This window comes from Sciurus carolinensis, chromosome 1 (genome assembly GCF_902686445.1).
Source record: "Sciurus carolinensis chromosome 1, mSciCar1.2, whole genome shotgun sequence".
Classification (NCBI taxonomy): domain Eukaryota; kingdom Metazoa; phylum Chordata; class Mammalia; order Rodentia; family Sciuridae; genus Sciurus; species Sciurus carolinensis.
The window spans coordinates 4,971,742-4,991,693 of record NC_062213.1 but is presented as its reverse complement, the minus strand read 5'-3'; the positions used below and the strand labels follow the sequence as shown (position 1 = coordinate 4,991,693).

The following is a 19,952-nucleotide window of genomic DNA, read 5'->3' as shown; positions in this document are numbered from 1 at the left end:
GAAATATTTGCAGTGTGTCTGCATACACATGTGTGCACATGTACATACATGTGTGTGTTTGAGTGGTCCTGTATTGCGGATCTGTGTGTGAGTATACACATATCTTGCTCTTGTGTGTGCATATCTGTTGTGTGCATGTGCCTATGTGTGGGTAATTTGAGGAACCAAAGGCAGTATGATCAAAAGGACAAAGACCAAACAGACACATTTTACAGCAAAGTCCTCCAAATTGTACATGGACCACTGTTTTCCTTTTATGTCCAGTAACTTGAGCTTATATTGAGCACTGCACTTTATTGACACATTTCCGGGAAAGCCCTGTATGTCATGTAACCCTGTGTCACCTCTTGCTCTAAGTTTAACTAAGGCAAGGTTAATAGCAGGACAAGAGAAATGCTCAGAAGTGCAAGATCTCCCCACAAATTTAATTATATAGACACATGTTTATATTTAAACGTATTTTATATATAGATTTTGTGTATGCATGTGTACTCTTTGCAAATATCAATTTACTTGTGGCCACTACATATTACCCCTTTGTCAACTCCACACTGAAACCACGAGGTGAGGCTCACAGCGCTCTCCAGGAGCGGTGACACTGGGACATGATATGACTCAGTAATGGGGTTGTCACGTCTGTGAGGACTCAGCCTCCTTTTTGCTCAGGATGGCATCAGGACCCGAGCCATGTGCTGGCACAAGGCCCCATGGCTGGGCAGTGACAAGAGGACTGATTCGTATCCAAGCTCAAAGCCCCTTCTAGTCTCACTGGGACCTGGAGGGTGTGTATGTGCGAGATCTGGGAGGTGTGCACGTGTCTTAAGAATGCATGTGGAACCCAGAAGCAGGAAAGGCGGGGGGGCTGTAACCAGAGGGCACATGGAGGGGACAGCTGGCTACGTGTGATGTTGACCACGACACAGAAACAAAGGGAAGAGGAGCCCCTCACAAGAACCACACGCATTCCACTCAGTGCCTCGAGGAGAAGACGGAGGCCCCAGGAAACATCCTGCCTGAGAGCTGATGGCCATGACTTCAGACTATTCATCATCAGGTAGGATTAGCACCAGGGGTCAGCCAGCTTTCGTGGAGGACCAGACAGTGAACACTACAGCTGTGCAGGTCAAGTGGTCTCTGACACAGCCTTTGCACCTGCAGCCAGGGTGCAGGCAGTCATGGTCAGGGAACAGGCGGTGGTGGCTGGCCAGGTGTGGCCCATGGACTGTCATCTGCCATGACCTGCTTTAGATCACGACAGGCCTTCCTTCCCGATGGGACAGTTCCCTGTGAAGAACTCAGGACACGCAGGCTTGACTCCCTCTCCAGGTTGAGGAGCCCAGGCCCAGCCACATTCGTGGGTGGTGTTTGACTTTCCACAGGTTTTAATTTTTGTTTAGACAGGCTGGCCAGAAAAATACTGTGTGATAACCATAATATCAAGGACATTAAAAATCACAAGCCGTTCTTCACCAGATGGCTAAACTATCACCTCTGTCTGATAGACAAGGAGACCAAGACTCAGGGGGTGAGGCTGCCCGCTGGAAAGTGGCAGAGCTAGGCCTCCATGCAGCCCCTCTGACATCCATCCAGGGCTTTTTAGGACAACACAATGCCAACAGCTGGCCCAAACATACCCACGAGCTGATGGCAAGAGCTGGCCCAAGACAGGCACTGAGCACAAGCCAGGCTGCAGAGGGAGCAAAGTCCTCGCAGGCGTGCTCTAGAAAGCAAACATGCTAACTCTGTCATCGTTTAGGAGGGAAGCGGAGCTGTAAAGAAGTCTCTTGTCACAATGAACAGACAAGCCCGAACTTAGCTCAGGCTTTAGACCCAAGTCCACTGTCTGGGCCTGATGCTCAAAAGCCACAGCCTGTGAGGGAGAGGACACAGGACCCCACCTGCCTCCCTGAGTCCTGCCCCGGGGCCCCTCCTGTGCCCTCAGGCAGCTGCTCTGAGGGGCGGATGCTGCTTTGGGGATGGCGGCAGAGGAGACATGATGGTTTGTGCCTCAGCCGGCCCGACCGCAGAGGCTGCTGGAGGCAGCAGGACTTCCGGGAAGGGGCAGTCAGACACGTTGCTTCCACAGGCTTCTTTACAACAGCAAATGCTGAGAAACGCGGACCTGAGTTCTGGCTTGGTCATTTTCTGGTCACACACCCATGACTATGTCTTATTCATGTATGTGTGTACGTGTGTGTGTCCTAAGAGCAGGTGCCGAGAGCCACCAGGGCACCAAGCACTTCCCTGGCACTGCCTCAGGAGATCCTCACACCCCGCAAGGAAGGGAACTCCATGACATCCTAAGGCAGAAGGAGGTTACAGAAGGGGCCCAAGGTCCACAGAGAGGAAGGAGCGGGGCTGGGAGGCACATCCAGGCTGCAGCTCCAGAGGCTGGGTCAGAGCAGCCGGGGCCGCTGCCTCTGCGTGTGCCTTGGCCGTGCTGTGAGGAAGCAGCCCTGTCTGGGAGGCAGCCTGCAGGAACAAAGCCCAGGCGCCCAGGCGCGCAAGGCCCACTGCAACACAGCCCCTTCAGCACTGTCCTAACAGACCAGAGCCCGGGGCAACAAAACCATGGCCCATCCGGAAGCACCGTGAGTACTCCAGACAGCCAGACAGGACGCCTTCGCTGTGAAGAATGAGAAGCAGCACACACTGCAGTTTTAATAAGCAAATGGTGGGACCCTGGGGCGTGGAAGCTCCCGGGGGGTGACTGGCAGGTCTCTGGCTCAGGCAGGGGCTGGAGTCGGGATCTGGCTGGGCAGAGCTGGGAGTCTGCTTTTTCTTCCTTGAAGTACACAAGTTAAAAACTAATTAAACATAAATGAAGGGTGGTTTTTAGTTTTTCATCATTTTCAGTAATTTTCTAATAAACTTTTCCAGCACATAATCCAAATTAAGTGACCGGATGGCTATTTCTAGGGAGCACGATCATTGCAAGTTTCCCCAAGAGGCACTCACAGTGACCTTTAGGTGGAGGCAGGGCTGGGACCGATGGCTCCTTAAGGTTGGTATGGTCCCAAGTGCCAAGCCACAGTCATTGACGTGGCACTCCAGACCCACAGCTGCTGCTGCCACCAATTCCTCCCTGGCCTCTGGATCCACCCAGAGGGAAGAGCTGGGTGGGTCACTCTGTGGTCACATACATGTTCCCAATGTGTGGGTGTGATGCGTGTGCATGAGAGGTGTGTATGGTGTGTGTGCGAGGTAAGTATGCTGCATATGTGTGTAAAGCGTGTGTCCTGTGTTTGCCATGGAACCTCCCAGCTGGCCAGGCCGGCGGACACTGAGGGAGGCAGGAGTGGGGTCAGGCAGGCATGGTCACCAGGGACAATGCCAACAGCAGGAATGTGGCCTCTTTGATAACTTGACAAAACTCATGTTCATAGGGAGCCAGTGACCCAAGAATTTCCCAGGCCAGACATGCCAACAGCGAGGCTCAAAGCCCTGCATCACTTGGCTGTGTCTTCAAGGGGAGAGGTTACTGCAGGGCACTTGGTGGACTTTGCTCTGGCTGAGGAAGACTCATGGCTGCCCTAGGGCCTCCCTCCTAGCCATGTGAACTTGGGAAGGTTAAGCCACATGGCTAAGCCTCCACTCTGCCTCCTGGGACTGGGGTAATCACACCTCCGCCCTTCCCTCCCTCCCCTCCTCTGCCCTGGTCTCTGCTCCCCACAGGCCTATGCACTCAATCAGGGCCTTGGCTCCCTCTGTCCCCTGTGCTACCCACAGTCCTGACCTGTACATCCAGACCACACACAGGGCTTTGTGCCATTCCAAGCACATCTCTAGTTCTCTCCCCGTCAGAGGCGCCCCCAGCCTCCACCAGTGTGTACTCAAGAGTGCCGCGCTGTGTCTGCCTCAGAGCACTGTCTCCGCGTGAAACCACTCTGCCCACAGTGTGATTTGTTTGCCATCGATCTCCTTTCCTTCTGGAAAGTGTCACCCTCAAGTAGGACCATAGAGGTCTTGCTCTGCACTGTGACCCTCAAGTCTCAGAACAGTTCCCAGGAGAGAATAGAGCTCAATAAACGTGCATTAAAAATAACACAAAACATATATAAAGAGTCCTTTTAAAATTCACTGTTGTGAGATGGTATCCATAAATGTCCATTTAGTCTATTTCTAATAACGTAAGTTGTGTTATCTACTGAAATAAATTTTTAAAGGCACCCAATAGCGGATTCCTTTGGAAGGTTAGGTGTCCGGGCTGCTAGCCACAAGACAAAGCAAAGGGGAGCCCTCAGAAACCCTGGGGAACACTGTCCACCCAGTCACCCCTATTGTGGCAGAAAACAGGTCTAACCTCATGATACAAGAAACTGACACTCAGGGGTAGTAAATTAAAAGCCTCCACACACAAATCCAAATGTAGAGCTGGGTCTCAATGCCCACATCTTTCCAGTGAGAGTCTCAGGTGAATAATGAAAGGACTGAATTGACCTCCCACTCCTGCCCCTGATCACGCTAGCATCCAGCAGTTAAAACTCTCTTTGGAGGAGGAATGTAGCTGCCCGTGTGGCATCAGGAGCAAAAGTAGGTAGATAGGTAGGTAGATAGAGAGAGGATGCTCATGGGTCTGTGACAGTCAAGCATCATGGAAGCATGAGAGAGTCTCCTGCTCTCCCCTGATCCAGACCAACACCCCTGCCCAGGAGTACAGGAGCACAAGGCAGGATCCAGGAGTGTCCCGGCCCATGGAGACAGGACAGAGGACCACCATAGCATGTCCCCAAATATAGAAGTAGGTGGAGGCCTTCTCAGCTGGCATTCCACAGACCCACTTACAGCAACCCGATAAGCTATATAAGGGTTGTTTTGTGGCCACAGCAGAGGCGGGGGTGGAGAAAGCTCTTAATTATAGCTGATGCTCTGGGCCTGTCCGCAGCCTCCACCCGACACGCTGCAGGAAGCTGAGGCTGAGATTGGTCCCCTGGGAACCTCTCTCAGGCCACAGAAGCTAGAGTTGGTACCTTAACATGGCGGCACTTCTCCGAAAGTGCCAAGGGGACATGACAGCACCACAGACAATCCCAGAAGAGGCCACCAGGAGAGGCCCGCGTAGGTCATGTGACTGTCCAGGGTCATCTCTAATGACACTGACCACTGTGGTCATCATGGCCTTTGCCATTCCACCCACACATCTGCAGATATCTTTTTTCACTTATAAAACGGGGACAATGATTTTTCCACATATTCTTAGTTTCGCTCAGCTACTCAGCAAGCAGCCACTGGTCACCACATGTGAGACAGACCTCTGCAAGGGGTCAGTGTCACAGGTCCAACAGGACTCCAGAGGGAGAGCTGAGAGTCCACGCTTGGTCCCTGTCATCCTCAGGGACCTTTTTGCTTCCCTGCACCTCAGTGCCATCAAGCACAAGATAGGAAGGAGCAGAACACTTACTCAGGGTCCTGGTGACACTTCTGTGAAATGGGGATTTAAAGATGCTTCTGTAAGTGTAACCAGCCAGCAAGTACTCAGGACCTGGGGTCAAACACACTCCCCACTCAACCCCTGGGCAGCAGGGCCACCCTGGGGGAGTAACTCGAGTTCTTCAGGCACTGTCCCCTCAGTGGTAAGTTAGTGCCCACTCCAACTGTGCAAACACACCTGCCTGTACATAAGCACAGAGGCAGTCATCCATGTGAGGGTAGAATTAATTATTCACGCCCCCTCACGCTCTGCAGCTGAGCCTTGCGTGACAGGCTGTGCGGTTGGGATTCCAACAAAGCTCCTAACAGAACACTAAATGGAGGCATCCTGAGTCCTGAGGAGCAGGACAGGTGAGTGAGGTCCACAGGTGGCCCATGTGCATTTGGACAATGGAAAGGCTTCTACTTGGGACATCCAAAGGAGGTTCAGCCCACCACCCCTCCTCTGCCCACCTGGCCACCCCCAGCTGGCTTCCAGATCAGCTTCTGCCCACAGACTCCAACCCCTGCAGTCTTAGGGCAGGAGGGCACTGCATCCCACCCCAGACACCAGGGACTCACTTCCTGTGCCTTGGCTCTGGACTCAGCTTCCCTCTGAAGGGAGCTCCTGGGAACCTGCTGGTCCCCAGAGCTGCCCTTCCTTCCTTCAGCAGCCAAGGTGGATGGAAAGAGCAAACGTGGCTTTGCAAGCAACCACCATCACCAACAGCAACATCATCACCAGCATCACCACTGTAGGGGACAGGGAGGAGGGAGAAGGCAGCAACAAGGACCACCACCATCCTTTAAGCCCACACCGCATCACGCACGCTACTATATGGGGAGGGAGAAGATGTTTATCTATAAGTGCAAAAACTAAAATTCACAGATATCAGATAGTGTTCTAAATATCACACTGGTAATAAGTGTGGTAGTCAAGAAATTGGGACTATATCCATTGTCTACACTGCCACCCAACCCCTTCATTACCACCACCATCCCTCCACACTGCCAATCACCCACAGCTATGATCTTCATCTCTCAGGTGGCAATACCCAAAAGAAAATGTGAGCCACATATGCAGTGTTAAATTTTCCAGTAGTCTCATTAAAAGTAGTAAAAAGAAACAAGATAATTTTTTCTTACTAATATCCTGTATTTAACTCTATTTTTCCAAATTATCAATTTGATATATAATCAATATAAAAATTCATGAGCTGCATTGCTTTCTTTTTTCATGCTAAATCTATAAAACCCAGTGTGGGCATTACACTTGCAGCAGGGCTCGGTTTGGGCACCCACCTCACAGCTGGGGAGGAAGGACTGTGGACTCTCCGTGCTCAGCTAATGGCAGACCCCTGAGTTCTTCTCATGCAGCGTGGAGCAGCTTCCATGGCCCTCTCTGCTTTTGCCCCACCGTAGGAGGTCTGATGAGATTTCACATTCAGCCTACCCCAGTCAGTCTGCCGTTTCCAGACTCACATCAACCTCGAAAATCTCACCATTTGTCTGTACTCACAAGTTAAAGCTTTCAGTTATTGTTGGGTATGATTTCTGATTTGTGGGAGATTCTTATTACTGTCCCTTGGCAGGAGCTGGGACAGACCATTGCACAAGTACTTCCAAAGAGCACACATCACAACAGCAAGCAGAGTTCACTCTCTGGGCACTGCCCTTGACTTCCTTTAAACAATGTTTAGGGAACTCCTCCTGAATGCCAGGATCTGCTACAGAAACCATGGAATGAAAGAAGTGGACTTCATCCTGATGACACTTAGATTCTTGTGTGGGGGCAGATTCTAACATGTAGGTGACACCCAGTGCACACCCCATGGTGTAACTGTCTGCCATTTTCCTGCTGTCCCAAGTGGACAGGTGCTTCTTGAGATCAAAGAGAATGCCAACTCCATCCCTGCATCCTGGGTCCCTGGGTGTGCCCAACACCAAAGAACCTCTCTATATGTTTGATGAATGAATGAATGAACTGATTGAAATGAATGAAGGTCTACTGCCATGCAGGGTTACAAACTGACCAAATAATTAGAATGACTCTAATAGTTGCTACCATACATGGTTGTTGAAAGAATAAAGTGGGTCTTATGAAACTGAATGACTACTACTTAAAAAAAAAAAAAAAAGAACCCTATTGTTATTCTGCCACATTCCAGATCATCAATAGGCCCCCATTCAGAACCCTCCTCTTCAATTCATGCTGTGAAGTCACTCACAGGCATCTTCTATTATGTGCGGAGTGACTTCGGGTGTCTGGGTTTTGTGGCCTCCTTGATCTAATCTTACCAGATGTTTCCAGTAAGTTACTGTTTGATCTTTTATTTTGTTTTGCTTTGTTTCTAACTGAAGCCACTGTCCGGCATTTTTTTAATTTGTCACCAGAATAGACCAGGCCCTCTTCATCATGCAGCTGTATTTACAAAAACGGATTCACCTCAGGCAACTGAGCAAAAACTGAAGTCTTCTACGGAGGCTTTTGGAGCATCCTGGCTATGGGGGGAAATAAGGGTTTTTCCCGAGGTTATCATGGTGCACACAGTTGTTCGCAGCTGGGCCGCATTCGCTTCTCCTTCTCTTCAGGTAGCCCCCTCTAGCTTCCCCTCGCGTGTCAAGCTCCTTTCCTGGAAGGCACGGTGTGGTAATTACCTCCATTCCCAAAAGTTAAAAAGATCTCGAGGCTTAGGCCCCTCCCACTTGCGCATGCAGCCTGTTTACACGCTGAGCCTAGTGATTGGCCAAGGAGCAGTCACATGATTTTCTGTTGCCCAATCAGACTGAATGTGAGGCCTCCTGGAACAGTCCCCTCCCCTCAGGTTTGCAGGTCCACAGAACTCTAATTAGGGGCGCTGACAGGTGTCTTGCAACGGCAGCCCCAGTCTGCCTTCTCCTATCATTGCCTCCTCTGCCCTGTTGCCAGCCTCAGGAGGCCACTGAGACGGCAGCACCTAGACACTTTTGTCAGCTGGTTCAGAAGAGGCCAGGCTACCTGGAGGCCCAACCAAGCAGGAGAGAGGGTGGGGACTCCCTTCCTGTCGCCTTTAGCTGCAGTCTGGAGAGCAACCGAGACCTCCCAGACTGCACTGCTGCTGGGAACTCCTGCTCAGGCCTAGCCAATTCCCTCAAATCATTCATTATTCATTCAGTCCGTTCCTTGAGCTCACCCTTCTCTAAACAGAATCTTCATCGGCGTCTCACCCGTCGACCCATTTACTGCTGGGGCCTCCACAGGAGTCTGCAGAGGGCTGTTGCCACCCAAACAGAAACCTAGCATGGCGTGTTTCCATCGTGGGAAGCCGCCTGACTTCTGGCCTTTTCAATCATGTGCGAAAATAAACTCGCTTTCTTCTTCAAGTCAGAGTGGGGACTTCTGTGTTCTGAGGCATCATCCCCGATCCATGGATGGTGACATGATGGTGACAGGTGCGTTCCATAGGCACACAGGAGGAGATCAGCCCATGGAGGCAGGAAGATGGAGGCTGGAGGCTGGAATCTGTTCCCAGTCCTGTTGCCAAATAAACTGTCCCACTCCTGGAAAAAACCCTACAATGTCCTCACCCTAGCACACAAGCCTTGTTTACTGAAACTCTGATAGCCTGACAGAGCCCAGCAACCCCCACTCCCAGTGACCTCAGCCACACTGTGTGCTGTGGCATCCCCCAATGCCACGCCACCACCTCCTTCTCCCTCTGAGACAGCTCACCAACAACCTGAGCGCAGCAACCCCAGAGAGCCCACCCACCCTTCTCAACACCACTACCACCATCACCACACAAAGCCCCTGCCTGTGGGACTGCCTCAGTGTCTATGAAGACCCCTGCCCAGTATCACATACTCTTCAGATGCCTGACTTCTACACAAGAACACCCTGTGGATGCTGAGGATACGGGCTATGTCTCATCTCTTTCTTATAGCCCCAGAAATCAGCACAAAGTCACACAAAAAGTTGAACCCCAATAAATTTCTGTTGAAAAACTAAGTGGAGAGTAAATAAGCAACGGGGAGGGAAGAGTCACATTGTGGTAAGGAACCTAGAACCATCCCAGTTTCTAGAGTGCTTTAGCTATGTGCTGACCAGGCCACAACTAGGCCTGTGCCCTCTTGCTAAGCCACACCCAATGGCTCCCACTGCCGGTCCCTCCCAACACTTCCCCAAACCCCTAGATCCATCCCTGCCCTGGCAGGGGTTGGACCACTGGGCTTCCCCAAAAGGGGCTGGCAGGTCCCCTGCAGTAGTAAACAAGACAGACTGAGACTATCCACTGACCGTCTCCTGCCCCACCTCCCAGCCTCAAAGCCCAGCCCTGCCAGGCCTGGTAGGAAAGTCACCCAGCACCCACCCAGACCCAAGAAGGACAGACTTCACCCCGAAGAAACAGACTTGAGGAGGAACTACAGACAGGCTGGACCTTGAGAAAACCACTTCATCCTCCCTATCCTGAGGAGGGGACTGTCCTCGAAATGACCCCACTAGGATCCTGACCCACTAGGTCAGGCTTCCAGATCAGCCCAGAGCCATTCACGCTCTGTGCCTACTACTGCCCAGCGCCCGCCCTCCAGCCACACGGGCAGGTTCCAGACAAACAAGCTGGAGAACTGGGGTTATCTCAGGACTGCAGGTCAACAGCACTTGACCCTGGGGCAGGCAGCCCCTGACCATCTCTGAGGGCTGCATCTGCATTGCTAGGCCCCCTTCACATACCCTGTATGCCCATTTTATTGCTTTAAGACTCATGGAAACCCGTGGGGAGACCCTGCCACCTGCCCGATGCCTCAGTGCGGGCTTTTACAAGCACTGTCTTGGTGGTGGGAAGACCATGTTCCCAGCTCAGGGATGAAGATGGACACTCAGACCTTAACTCCTCCAGCATCTCACAGTGGGCTGAGGATTTAGAAGGAAGACTTTAATCCCACAGCCCTTTCCATCTCTGCCAGGGGGAGGGGAAAGACAGACTGTGTAACGTCTGGCTGGTCCACCAGATCCATTGTCCCTGACCCTAGGAAAGGCGGCTCTCTCTGCCCCGGCACCTGCTGTGCACCTAACCCGGTCACCCTGCCTGACCCACGACTCCTTTGCCCAGGGACCCCTGACACTGGCTGCCCAGGGACTGGGAGGCCCGGCCACTCACTTTCACAGAGGCGGCGCCTCAGCTTGCCGCGGATCTTGTCGATGGCGTTGAAGTCGGACACGTGGAAGACATGCGCAGACTTGGGCTCCGAGGCAATCTCCTCCAGCTCCTCCTTCAGCGCCGCACCCACGCCCACCGCGAAGATGCGGATGCCCGCTGCGTGGGCGGCGGCCGCGGCGTCCAGCACCAGGTCCTGGCTGCGGCCGTCGGTCAGCAGGATGGCCACCTGCTTGAAGGCGCGGTCTCCGGGCCGCCCGCCGGCCTGCGGGGAGAAGCTGCGGCTGGTGATGTACCGCAGCGCGTCGCCGGTGTTGGTGTTGCCACCATGGTAGGTGATGCGCCGGGCTGCAGCCTTGACCTCCTCACGCGAACTGAAGCGGCCCAACTCGAAGGCAGTGATGGGCCCGTCGCTGTAGCGCACCACACCCACACGGGTGCGGTCCGGGCCCACCTCGAAGGTGTCCACCAGATTGGCTACCCACTGCCGGACCTTCTCAAAGTCCTCCTTGCCCACGCTGGAGGAGGTATCCAGGAGGAACACCAGATCGTAGTGCACAGTCTTGCAGCCTGCAGGGGCAAGAGAAAAGGTGACAGCACAGGTGGGGTATGGAAAGCATGTCCCCAGGGCCCTAAAGGAGTGGTCACTGGGACCACAGGCACCTGACCCAGTACCTGCCTGCTCTTCCTGCACTGTAGGTGACAGTCGGGATGCTGAGGCACAGCATTCCTGTTTTGTACAAGGAGGAGCCTCCCCAAGGTTGCTGTGAGTTCCACTGAGAACAGTGACATCACCTTAAAATGATTCACATCCATGGAATGCCACTGAGCATCAATCTCTGTACTTCTATTTTGGTTTAAAAGTAACTTCATTTTATTATTAATGTTTTTTATTAAAAACCTACTTACAAATAACACAAGCCCATTTCAGAAAACTCAGAAAAGGTAATCACAAACTGAAGGCTGGTGTTCCCATCCACAGAGACAACCACTCTGAGTCTCACTGTATATCCTTGATTATCTTCTATGTCCACTTAGTCTTTCATTGGTGGAATTGGAACTGATACTCAAGTCTTTTGCTCACACCTAGCACCATGCTAGAAACCACTTCTAGGTTGATAAGGCCAGTTTCCCTGACCACATAAAATCCCCTGGAAGGATGCACACAGTTGATTGATGCACACTCTTGCTGGGCACTTAAATAGCTTATAGTATTTCACCATTGTTACATACAGGATATCTCCCATTCATGTATTTTCAATATAAATTTAAGAATTTCTATAATGCTATGTGCTTTATAGTTCATAGATTTGGATAAACTAATGATGCTTTTGATTAAACTAAGTTTTCTCATCCTCAAGCAACCCTGTGGAGTGAGCTCACTCATTCGTCTTATAACTTGATGATGTGGGGAAGGTGTTTTTCTAAACCCCAGAGTGCTGCACAAACATACAGGGAACCATCCAGAAGCCCCAGAGCTGACCGCACCAGAGGGTGCCAACAGCAGCACTGCAGAAGCCTCTGGAACACAAATCTGAGCATGTGGTTAGTAAAAACAAAACAAGAAAACACTTAATTAAAACGCCAGATTGGCAAAGTTCAAAAAGACTGATGATCACTGTAAATCTGAGGAGAAGGCATCTGTCTGCTCAATGCACTTTTCCACACCATTCTCAGGGTCTTTAGAATCTCCTAAGGGATGGAATCTTTTTATCACCAATTCCACATTTGTGACTTACCCCAAGAAAGCAGTCAGAAAAAAAAATTGGAAGAATAAAAGATATACCAAGAATATGACAGAGCATGACCAGGGAAACCAGGGACACAACCTAAGCACGGCCTGTGTGGAATAACTACACTCGATCCATGCAGTGGGACACCAAGGCAGCCACACAGCAGTGGCTGCCAGGGAACCCGTGCCTACCAGCATGGACACACTTCCCGAGAGTGTTGAGTATGAAAGTTGTTTACAAAGCATTGTGTATAATATGACAGAATTTCTGGAAAGCAAACCTGTGTGTGTGTGTGTGTGTGTGTGTGTGTGTGTATACACGTGTGTGTGCGCACACGCGTGGGCGCACACACTGTTGCATACAGGTGCCTCAGAGACCCTGCAGGTGAGCAGCAGTGCTCACCAATGGCAAGTAGAGCTATGGATGAACTTTATTATTTTGCATTTTCTGCTCTTATATTTGCAAGCAATCAAGTTCACAAGTAAGAAAAATAATAGAGCTATATGTATTCACACACACACACACACACAATAAGACCTGAGCCAAAGCCACTCTTGAATACTTCATATCTACCTTTCCTTCCTGTTTTCCAACTCCAAGTCACAATCTGCATGTTGGGAGTCTAGGCAGGGTTGTTCCTAACAGGATCAGGGCTTGGACTGGAAGATAATTCCTGGGGGGTTTCTCTCCTTGAAGCAAAGGTCACCCTTTTGTCCTTAGGACAAGGCTGTCCCTGCCTGTTCAGGATAATTGCTGCTGAGGGCCAGGCGGGGCCCAGCCTGCAGGCTATAATCCTAGAGCAAATTGGTTGGAAGGCTGCAGAAGGTTCACTTGTTTGGAGGCCCTCTGAGCTCTCTGCACATTTTCTCCTGGAGGTGAGGGAACAGCCTGGATTGTGAGCCTGGGAGAATCAAGCGCAATAGCCTGGGCTCTGTGAAGCCCCGGGGCCTGGCAAGGGTCTACTTCCCTCAAGCCCGGTGTCTTCTGCTCTGTGAGGTGAGGGTCTGGGAGAGAAAAATATGGTGTCTCTCTGCCTTTGAATCAACTGTACCTTTGAGGCCAACTCGATGGACACAGGGTCCCCTGGTCCTCACACACAAAACTGGATGCCCATAGTGTTTAGCCTTTCTAGCTAGTCAGGCTTTGAGAGGCCGAGGCAAAGTAAAATGCATGAGAGAATGTGGTAAAATTGATAAAGAAATAATGTGAACTTTATTTTTTTGAGGCTCGCGGAAGACAGCTTTAGCACATCACTTTCTGTGTCCTCCCAGCCTCATCTCTGGGGCTTTGGGCCTCTCTACCTCAGTCCTTCTTCTGTAAAATGGGAATTGCATCTCATGCCTGGTTACGCCACACTGTGAGTCGTCCCCACAGCCCCAACCCTAGGTATAGAGGACCCTGTATACCAGCTCTGTGACTTACTGTGGACACGGACTGGTCATGCTCCTGACCCTTCATCACCTCTCAGCACCCACTGTGCCTTCCCCTATGCAGGGGCCACTGCTGTGTGGCTGCCTTGGTGTCCCACTGCATGGATCAAGTGTAGTTCTTCCACACAGGCCGTGGTTAGGTTGTGTCCCTAGTTTCCCTGGTCATGCTCTGTCATATTCTTGGTATATCTTTTATTCTTCCAATTTTTTTTTCTGACTGCACAGCAAAACCATCCTGATGCAGTTCAGCCCCTCTGGTCCCCTGGCTTCCATCTCCAGTCAATGTTCCCAATCTTGAGTCAACTCCACAGGTACTTCTCCTTGTGTCCAGGACACTCTCTGGCTGGACTCCACCACCTGGGATGGTGTCCACCACCACCTGGCGTGAGTCCCAAAGCCCTCACAGAGCAAAACCCCAAACCCTGTGTGCATCTGACAGGACGGCTCATGGCACATTATGTGACTGATGGGGACAGTGAGGCCACTCGATGCCCTTTCCCCCCTCTCTCACACCTATCCCCTCACACCCGCAGATGCAGTCACACAGGGTCACACTGTCATGCTTTCTCTCACAGCCATTCACAGTTATCCCACACATGCACTCACATGCACACCTACTCACATGCACATTCACACACTCACATGCTCACATGCACACTCACACATGCTCACACGCACGCTCACACACAGGCTCAGTCCCATGCACACACACACTCACATGCACACCTACTCACATGCACATTCATGCACACTCATAGGCTCACATGCACACTCACACATGCTTAGTCCCATGCACACTTACTCATGCTCACACACAGGCTCAGTCCCGTGCACGTACACTCACATGCTCACTCACACCTCCCCTCACACAGGCCCTGACTCTAGCTGGTTGTGACTCACGCCCACTGCAGGACGTGGGCACACACGCTTGCTGGGTTACTGGCACTCTCACACAGGCCCACACCCCTGACAGATGCAGGGCCATGTGTGTTGCCTGCGGGCCACTCAACGCAGCCTGCGCCGGTGCCTCACCTGCCCGCTGGGCCTGGCAGCCGCCATCTCCACTCCACAGCAGCAGCGTCCAGAGGAGGCAGGCCGCGGCGTTCCCTTGGAGGCTTATGGTGGCTCTCTTGCTCTTGGCGACAAGCATTTCCAGGCCAGGAAGTGACCCGACAAGGTCTAGCAGAGCATCTCCTGTGTGGAGAAAGACACAGTCTCAGAGCAGCACCTCCCTGAGCAGAAGGGCCACAGCCACAGGGAGGGACCAACTCAGCCTCCCAGCTCATCCTCAGTCAGCCAACAGGGTGGCCTTCCAAAGAGAAAGCAAGTGCCCCTCCCTCTTCCCTGACTAGTCCACCGTCCCTCCCTCCACCCGATTAGCAGAGGAACTGCCCAGCTCGGCGGAGCAGTGGGGGAGCCCTGTGCAGGAGGACCCCAGCCAGGCCTGCCTACAGCCCACCAATAAGCCCAACTCATCCCCGACTGGAGGTGATTCACAGGCCTGCTGCAACTGCACACCCTGTGACCTTGCACCTCCCCAAGGGTCCAGCAGTGGACCCTTGACTGCACTTGGTCACTGTGGACTGTCCAGAAGTTTCCCACTGATGCCAGTTCTGAAACAGCCCCTCACCTCTCCGGAGGGCCTCTGCCTGAAATCCTCACAGCCCTGAGAGCACTGGCGGGACAGCTCAGACGCTGCTCCTGCAGAGTCTCCCCAGGCCCCCACTGCAGGACTGCCACCCTCGCTGCCTCCGTGAACCCCATGGGCCCTCCCACAGCAGTGGGCTTACAGGACGTCATCCCTTTGCCCTAGGTCTGCCCTGCTGACCACCAGATGCCTGGGGACCAATGCCAAGCTGACCTAACCAGGCGTGAATTAGGCCCCCTCCACACACAGCCAATATCTATGAATGAAGGGGAAAATCAAGAACCTTTCAAACCCAACACTTGCAACAGGGGCAGTTATCCAACAGTAAGAGGCATAAAAGTTATTCTGCTTCGAATTATAGGTGAGTGCTTTCTTTAAATTTTAATAAAAAGGAAAATGTTAAGCAAGTTGCAAGGAAGTTGAGAGCAAACTTATTTCACTCAGTCTGTTTGCAGAGTACTGATGTGAGTTAGATATTTACAATGATCTACAAAGAATCACAGAGGACCCCCAAAATGCATCTGCTGAATCAGCATGTCCAGTGCAATGGGAGCTGCAAGCCACCTCAGTGCTCTGGGCTGGGACTGTTGTGCAAACAGAAACCACAGGGCAAGGCAGAGGAAGCCGGTGTGGGGATATGTGTGTGTGTGCAAGCAGGTGTGTGTGGAGGTCTGTTTCTCTTTTACATTTTTTCTGAATTATGTTAACATTTCAGCTTTCATCAATGATGATCTAAAGTCATTTAAATATGCTCCAGTGAATTGGAAGAGAACCTCCCAAACCTGGATGAGCTCAGAAGAAAACATCCACATGAATGAGCCTTGTGACAAACATGGGGTGAACCATTAGTCTCTGGGGTCTTGCTTCTCTCTCTTTCTCTCTCTCTCACACACACACACACATATTACAGAGAGTGAGCTGAGTGTGTGTTTGAAATCATAAGCTACCTGTGCATCACTAACCCACATAAGACCTGGCATTGCCCATGTGACCTCCTATAGCGTCTGCCCTCCAGCCACATGCAGTTTCTTGTGGTGAGTTGTGGAGAGTGGTGACACAGGATGGGAGAGTGGTTACTAAGATTGGGGGTCTCCGATGACCTCCTGGCTGTGGCCTGGGAAGGTTTCTGTGCAAGGGCACAGGATACCTAGCTACTGTAGCAATGCCCTGCATGAGGGGGCTCTGTGCAAGAGCCCTATCAGCTCCGACCTTGATCTCAGGCACACAGCTCCAGGGAAGGAAGGAACTCTCATGCTAGACAACCACAATGTTTCTCTAGCTCTGCTTCTGCTTCTTAGGTTCCTACCCAGCTTCACGGTAACTTTAAACAGTGGACTTTCTTGAGAGCTACACAAAGCTCCTAACATTGCACTTTGCAACTGTGAATTGCAAACGTGGAAAAGCTACATAGATATTCTAGTTTCTGTAATATTCTAGTTCCTGAATAAAAAGAATAATGCTTGCATAGTCTTTAACCTGATAATGAGACATATATAAATAAAGATTGCTGGTGTCACTCTTTAGATCTGTATCTCCATCAGAGAGCAGAGCTCCACCTGATCCCAGCTTAATCTTCAAAATCTGTGTCTGTGAGTCTTTATTTTCCTATCCCCTTTCGCCCCTTGCCAGACCCAAGAGTTTGGTTGTGCAGGATCCTGGGAGGTCTCAGGGTGGCCTCAAGATGGTCACACCTGTCTGATTTCCAGACATCCTACAGCTCCTGGAAGGTAATTGTACTTATCCCATTTAGCAGCTTATAAGGAGCTAGTCTCAGTAGGTGGAGGAACTACCCAGACCACACTCTTGGCAGTAATGGATACAAGATCAGACACCCTGTGTCTAACAGAGGCATCCCTCCAACAACAGCCTGGACATCTTGATACACCAGGAGTCCCTCAGCCCTAGAGGTAAAGCACAAGGGGACACCCTGCCCCCCAGCACACCATGGTCTCAAGCCCTTAAATCTCTCCTATTCTCTACATTTACCAAGTGCTAATGCATAATGCAGGCTTTCAGATACCATCCTGCAGAGGCACCTTGCTAAGCAGATTTACCCTGTGCTGGGTTGTACAATAATGACTACCAAATTCCATCTGTGGTCTTTATTTTCCATAACGCGTCCTGTTTCCACCTCTTCCCACCCGCTGGTGCCCTCTGCAGTGCTGGAGGTTTAGGTTAGGTACACATCAGGGAGGGAACTGCTCCTAATGCCCCTTCTCTCCTCTGATCTTCATCACCTCCCTGGGGAATGAGCCACTGAATGGGGCCATAGACCTACTTGGGATTTAACATTGATTTGCTTCCACAGGTTGACTGAGGTCCAGGTCATAGACCACATCATGACACTGCAATCATCCAGCCAGGGTTCTATCTCCCTCAGTGTCCAGGGGATATTCTATGGGTTTCTGTAATGCCAATGACCAGCACAAAACCCAGTACCAAGCAGGTGTTCAATTAATGATCATACTGAGGAGAGAAAGAAAGGGGAGGTGACAATTGGGCTGCCCCAGGGATACTGACCTCAGAATCTGCACCATTAGACCATCTGAACCACCCTGTGCCCAGGCATGCTCCTGTGTCCATCCTGTCTGGATGCAGTGGTGCCCTAACCTGATCATTTTTTCACCAACAGTAGATTACCTGAGCACCCACAGTAAGGAATACTAAGGACCCATTCCAGTGACTGAGCTAAGAGTTTCTCTCCCTATTCCATTTACTTAAATTCTCAGATCCTAGAACCTAGCTCCTTGCTGGTACCATTTCCCTCCACTGGTACCATTTCCCTCCACTTTATAGGGGGAAAGTCAGAGCCTGGAGGGACAAGTCTCAGATGTTAGTGGTGATGCTGGGATTTGAACACCAGGTCAATACCCATTCCTTCAGCCAGGGCTACTCTGCAGCCCCCTTTCTGTGCTAGGGATGTTTTCTCTCTTAACATTATGTTGTGAGCAATGTCTGGTCCCTCAAAAGTTCCTTCCATCATAAACCTCATCAGTATTGGCTTCCTCTTTATTGGCTACCTAGCAATATACCTGGGTCGCTACCACCACGACTTTCATCATCGTTTCTACTTTTGGACATTAAATAAGCCGTTCTATTTGTTTAACATGGTGCCGAGGACATTGTTGTACCTAAGTCTTACTCATATATATTTTCTTACGGTAGAAAAACAGAAGGTCCTATGAGTTTTGCGGGACCTTCTCATGAATTGCTGTTATGATTTGGATATGAGCTGTCCCCCAAAAGCTCATGTGAGTGACAATGTAAGAAAATTCAGAGGAGAAATGATTGGGTTATGAGAGCCTTAACAAAATCAGTGAACTAATCACCTGATGGGATTAGCTGAGTGGTAACTGAAGGTAGGTAGGGTGTGGCTGGAGGAGGTGGGTCCCTGGGGCATGCCCTTGGGGTATATATTTGGTGAGCTGAGCTTAGTCTTTCTCTACTTTTTGATCATGTCTTGAGCTACTTCCCTCTGCCATACTCTTTAGTCATGATGTTCCACCTCACTTAAGAGTCCTGAGGAAAGGAGTCAGCCTTCTATGGACTGAGACCTCTGAAACCATGAGACCCAAATAAACTTTTCCTCCTCTAATTGTTCTTGTTAGGTCTTTTGGTCACAGCAGTGAAAAAGCTGACAAACAAAATGCTTTCCCGAAAGTTTCCAATTCCCAGTACCCTGAAGTGCACTAGTGTGGGGGACCACCCCTCCACCAATACTGGGTAGCACCAACCTATCATCGCTTTCATCTCTCCCAACCAAACAGCAGAACAGTTGTTTTTGCTTCCCATGTACAGTTTTGGTTCATGAAGTTTGTCATCTAAGTGTATTTCCCATTCTGTATTTGTTATTTTCCTGCAAATGTCTATTTCTAAAAGAATTTATCATTGTTAAAGCCAAGGCTCTGGACAGGGAGAACAGACCCTAGATTTCACCTTGCTTTATTCATTGACAAATAATCGCCAGTGGCCCTCACATGCCAGTTGCTGAGGACAGGTAGATAAGTGACACCGAACCCACTCTGGATACCTGGGACACAGGTTAGATGCCCAGATGCACATCATGGCATCATGGCAAGGCAGGATGACGGAGGAGTGGAAGAAGGACACACAGGCCGAGAGGACCACAGGACAGGGGACCACCACCTGGCCATTGCATGGGAAGGTGAGGCTTCCAGAATCCTGCCAAGGGGAATTTGGAAGGCTGAGTAGGACTCAAGCTGACAAAAGTAGGAGACAACTTCAGAGAGCGGGACGAGCATGTACAAGCCCCCAGAGGGGAGCCAGAGGACCTCCCGATGCAGAACAGGGTGCAGACTCCTCTCAAGACAGGTACACGAATTCTGTCATCTGATCCCTGCTGCCTTCAAGGCAAGGCACACTCATCACATCAGTGCATTAAAGATCACCTTACAAGAGCACCAGGAGAAAGAGTCAGAATACTCAAGAGTGGCAGGAGGCAGCCGCAGGAACGAGAAGAAAGGCACTGTCCCCAGTGGACTGTGTGAGGGCAGTCAGAGTTCCAGGGCCAAAGATCAGAGGCCCAGGGTGAGGACAGACATGGAACCTTAGCAAGTCGGAGCTGGCTTCCCTCCTT

The 19,952-nt window shown here is 51.0% G+C and overlaps 1 protein-coding gene across 1 annotated transcript in view; it reads right to left on the bottom strand.

Moving 5' to 3' along the window:
* The window catches only part of Col22a1 (collagen type XXII alpha 1 chain), a 235,778-nt gene that overhangs the window by 196,784 nt on the left and 19,042 nt on the right, over positions 1 to 19,952 (bottom strand). Inside the window, exons 2-3 of the mRNA XM_047525428.1 lie at positions 14,740 to 14,901; positions 10,548 to 11,114 (exon numbers count right to left, since the gene is read on the bottom strand). Of these exons, the coding sequence (XP_047381384.1) occupies positions 10,548 to 11,114; positions 14,740 to 14,857 (685 nt within the window). The 5' untranslated portion in view covers positions 14,858 to 14,901. The remainder of the gene's footprint in view (positions 1 to 10,547; positions 11,115 to 14,739; positions 14,902 to 19,952) is intronic.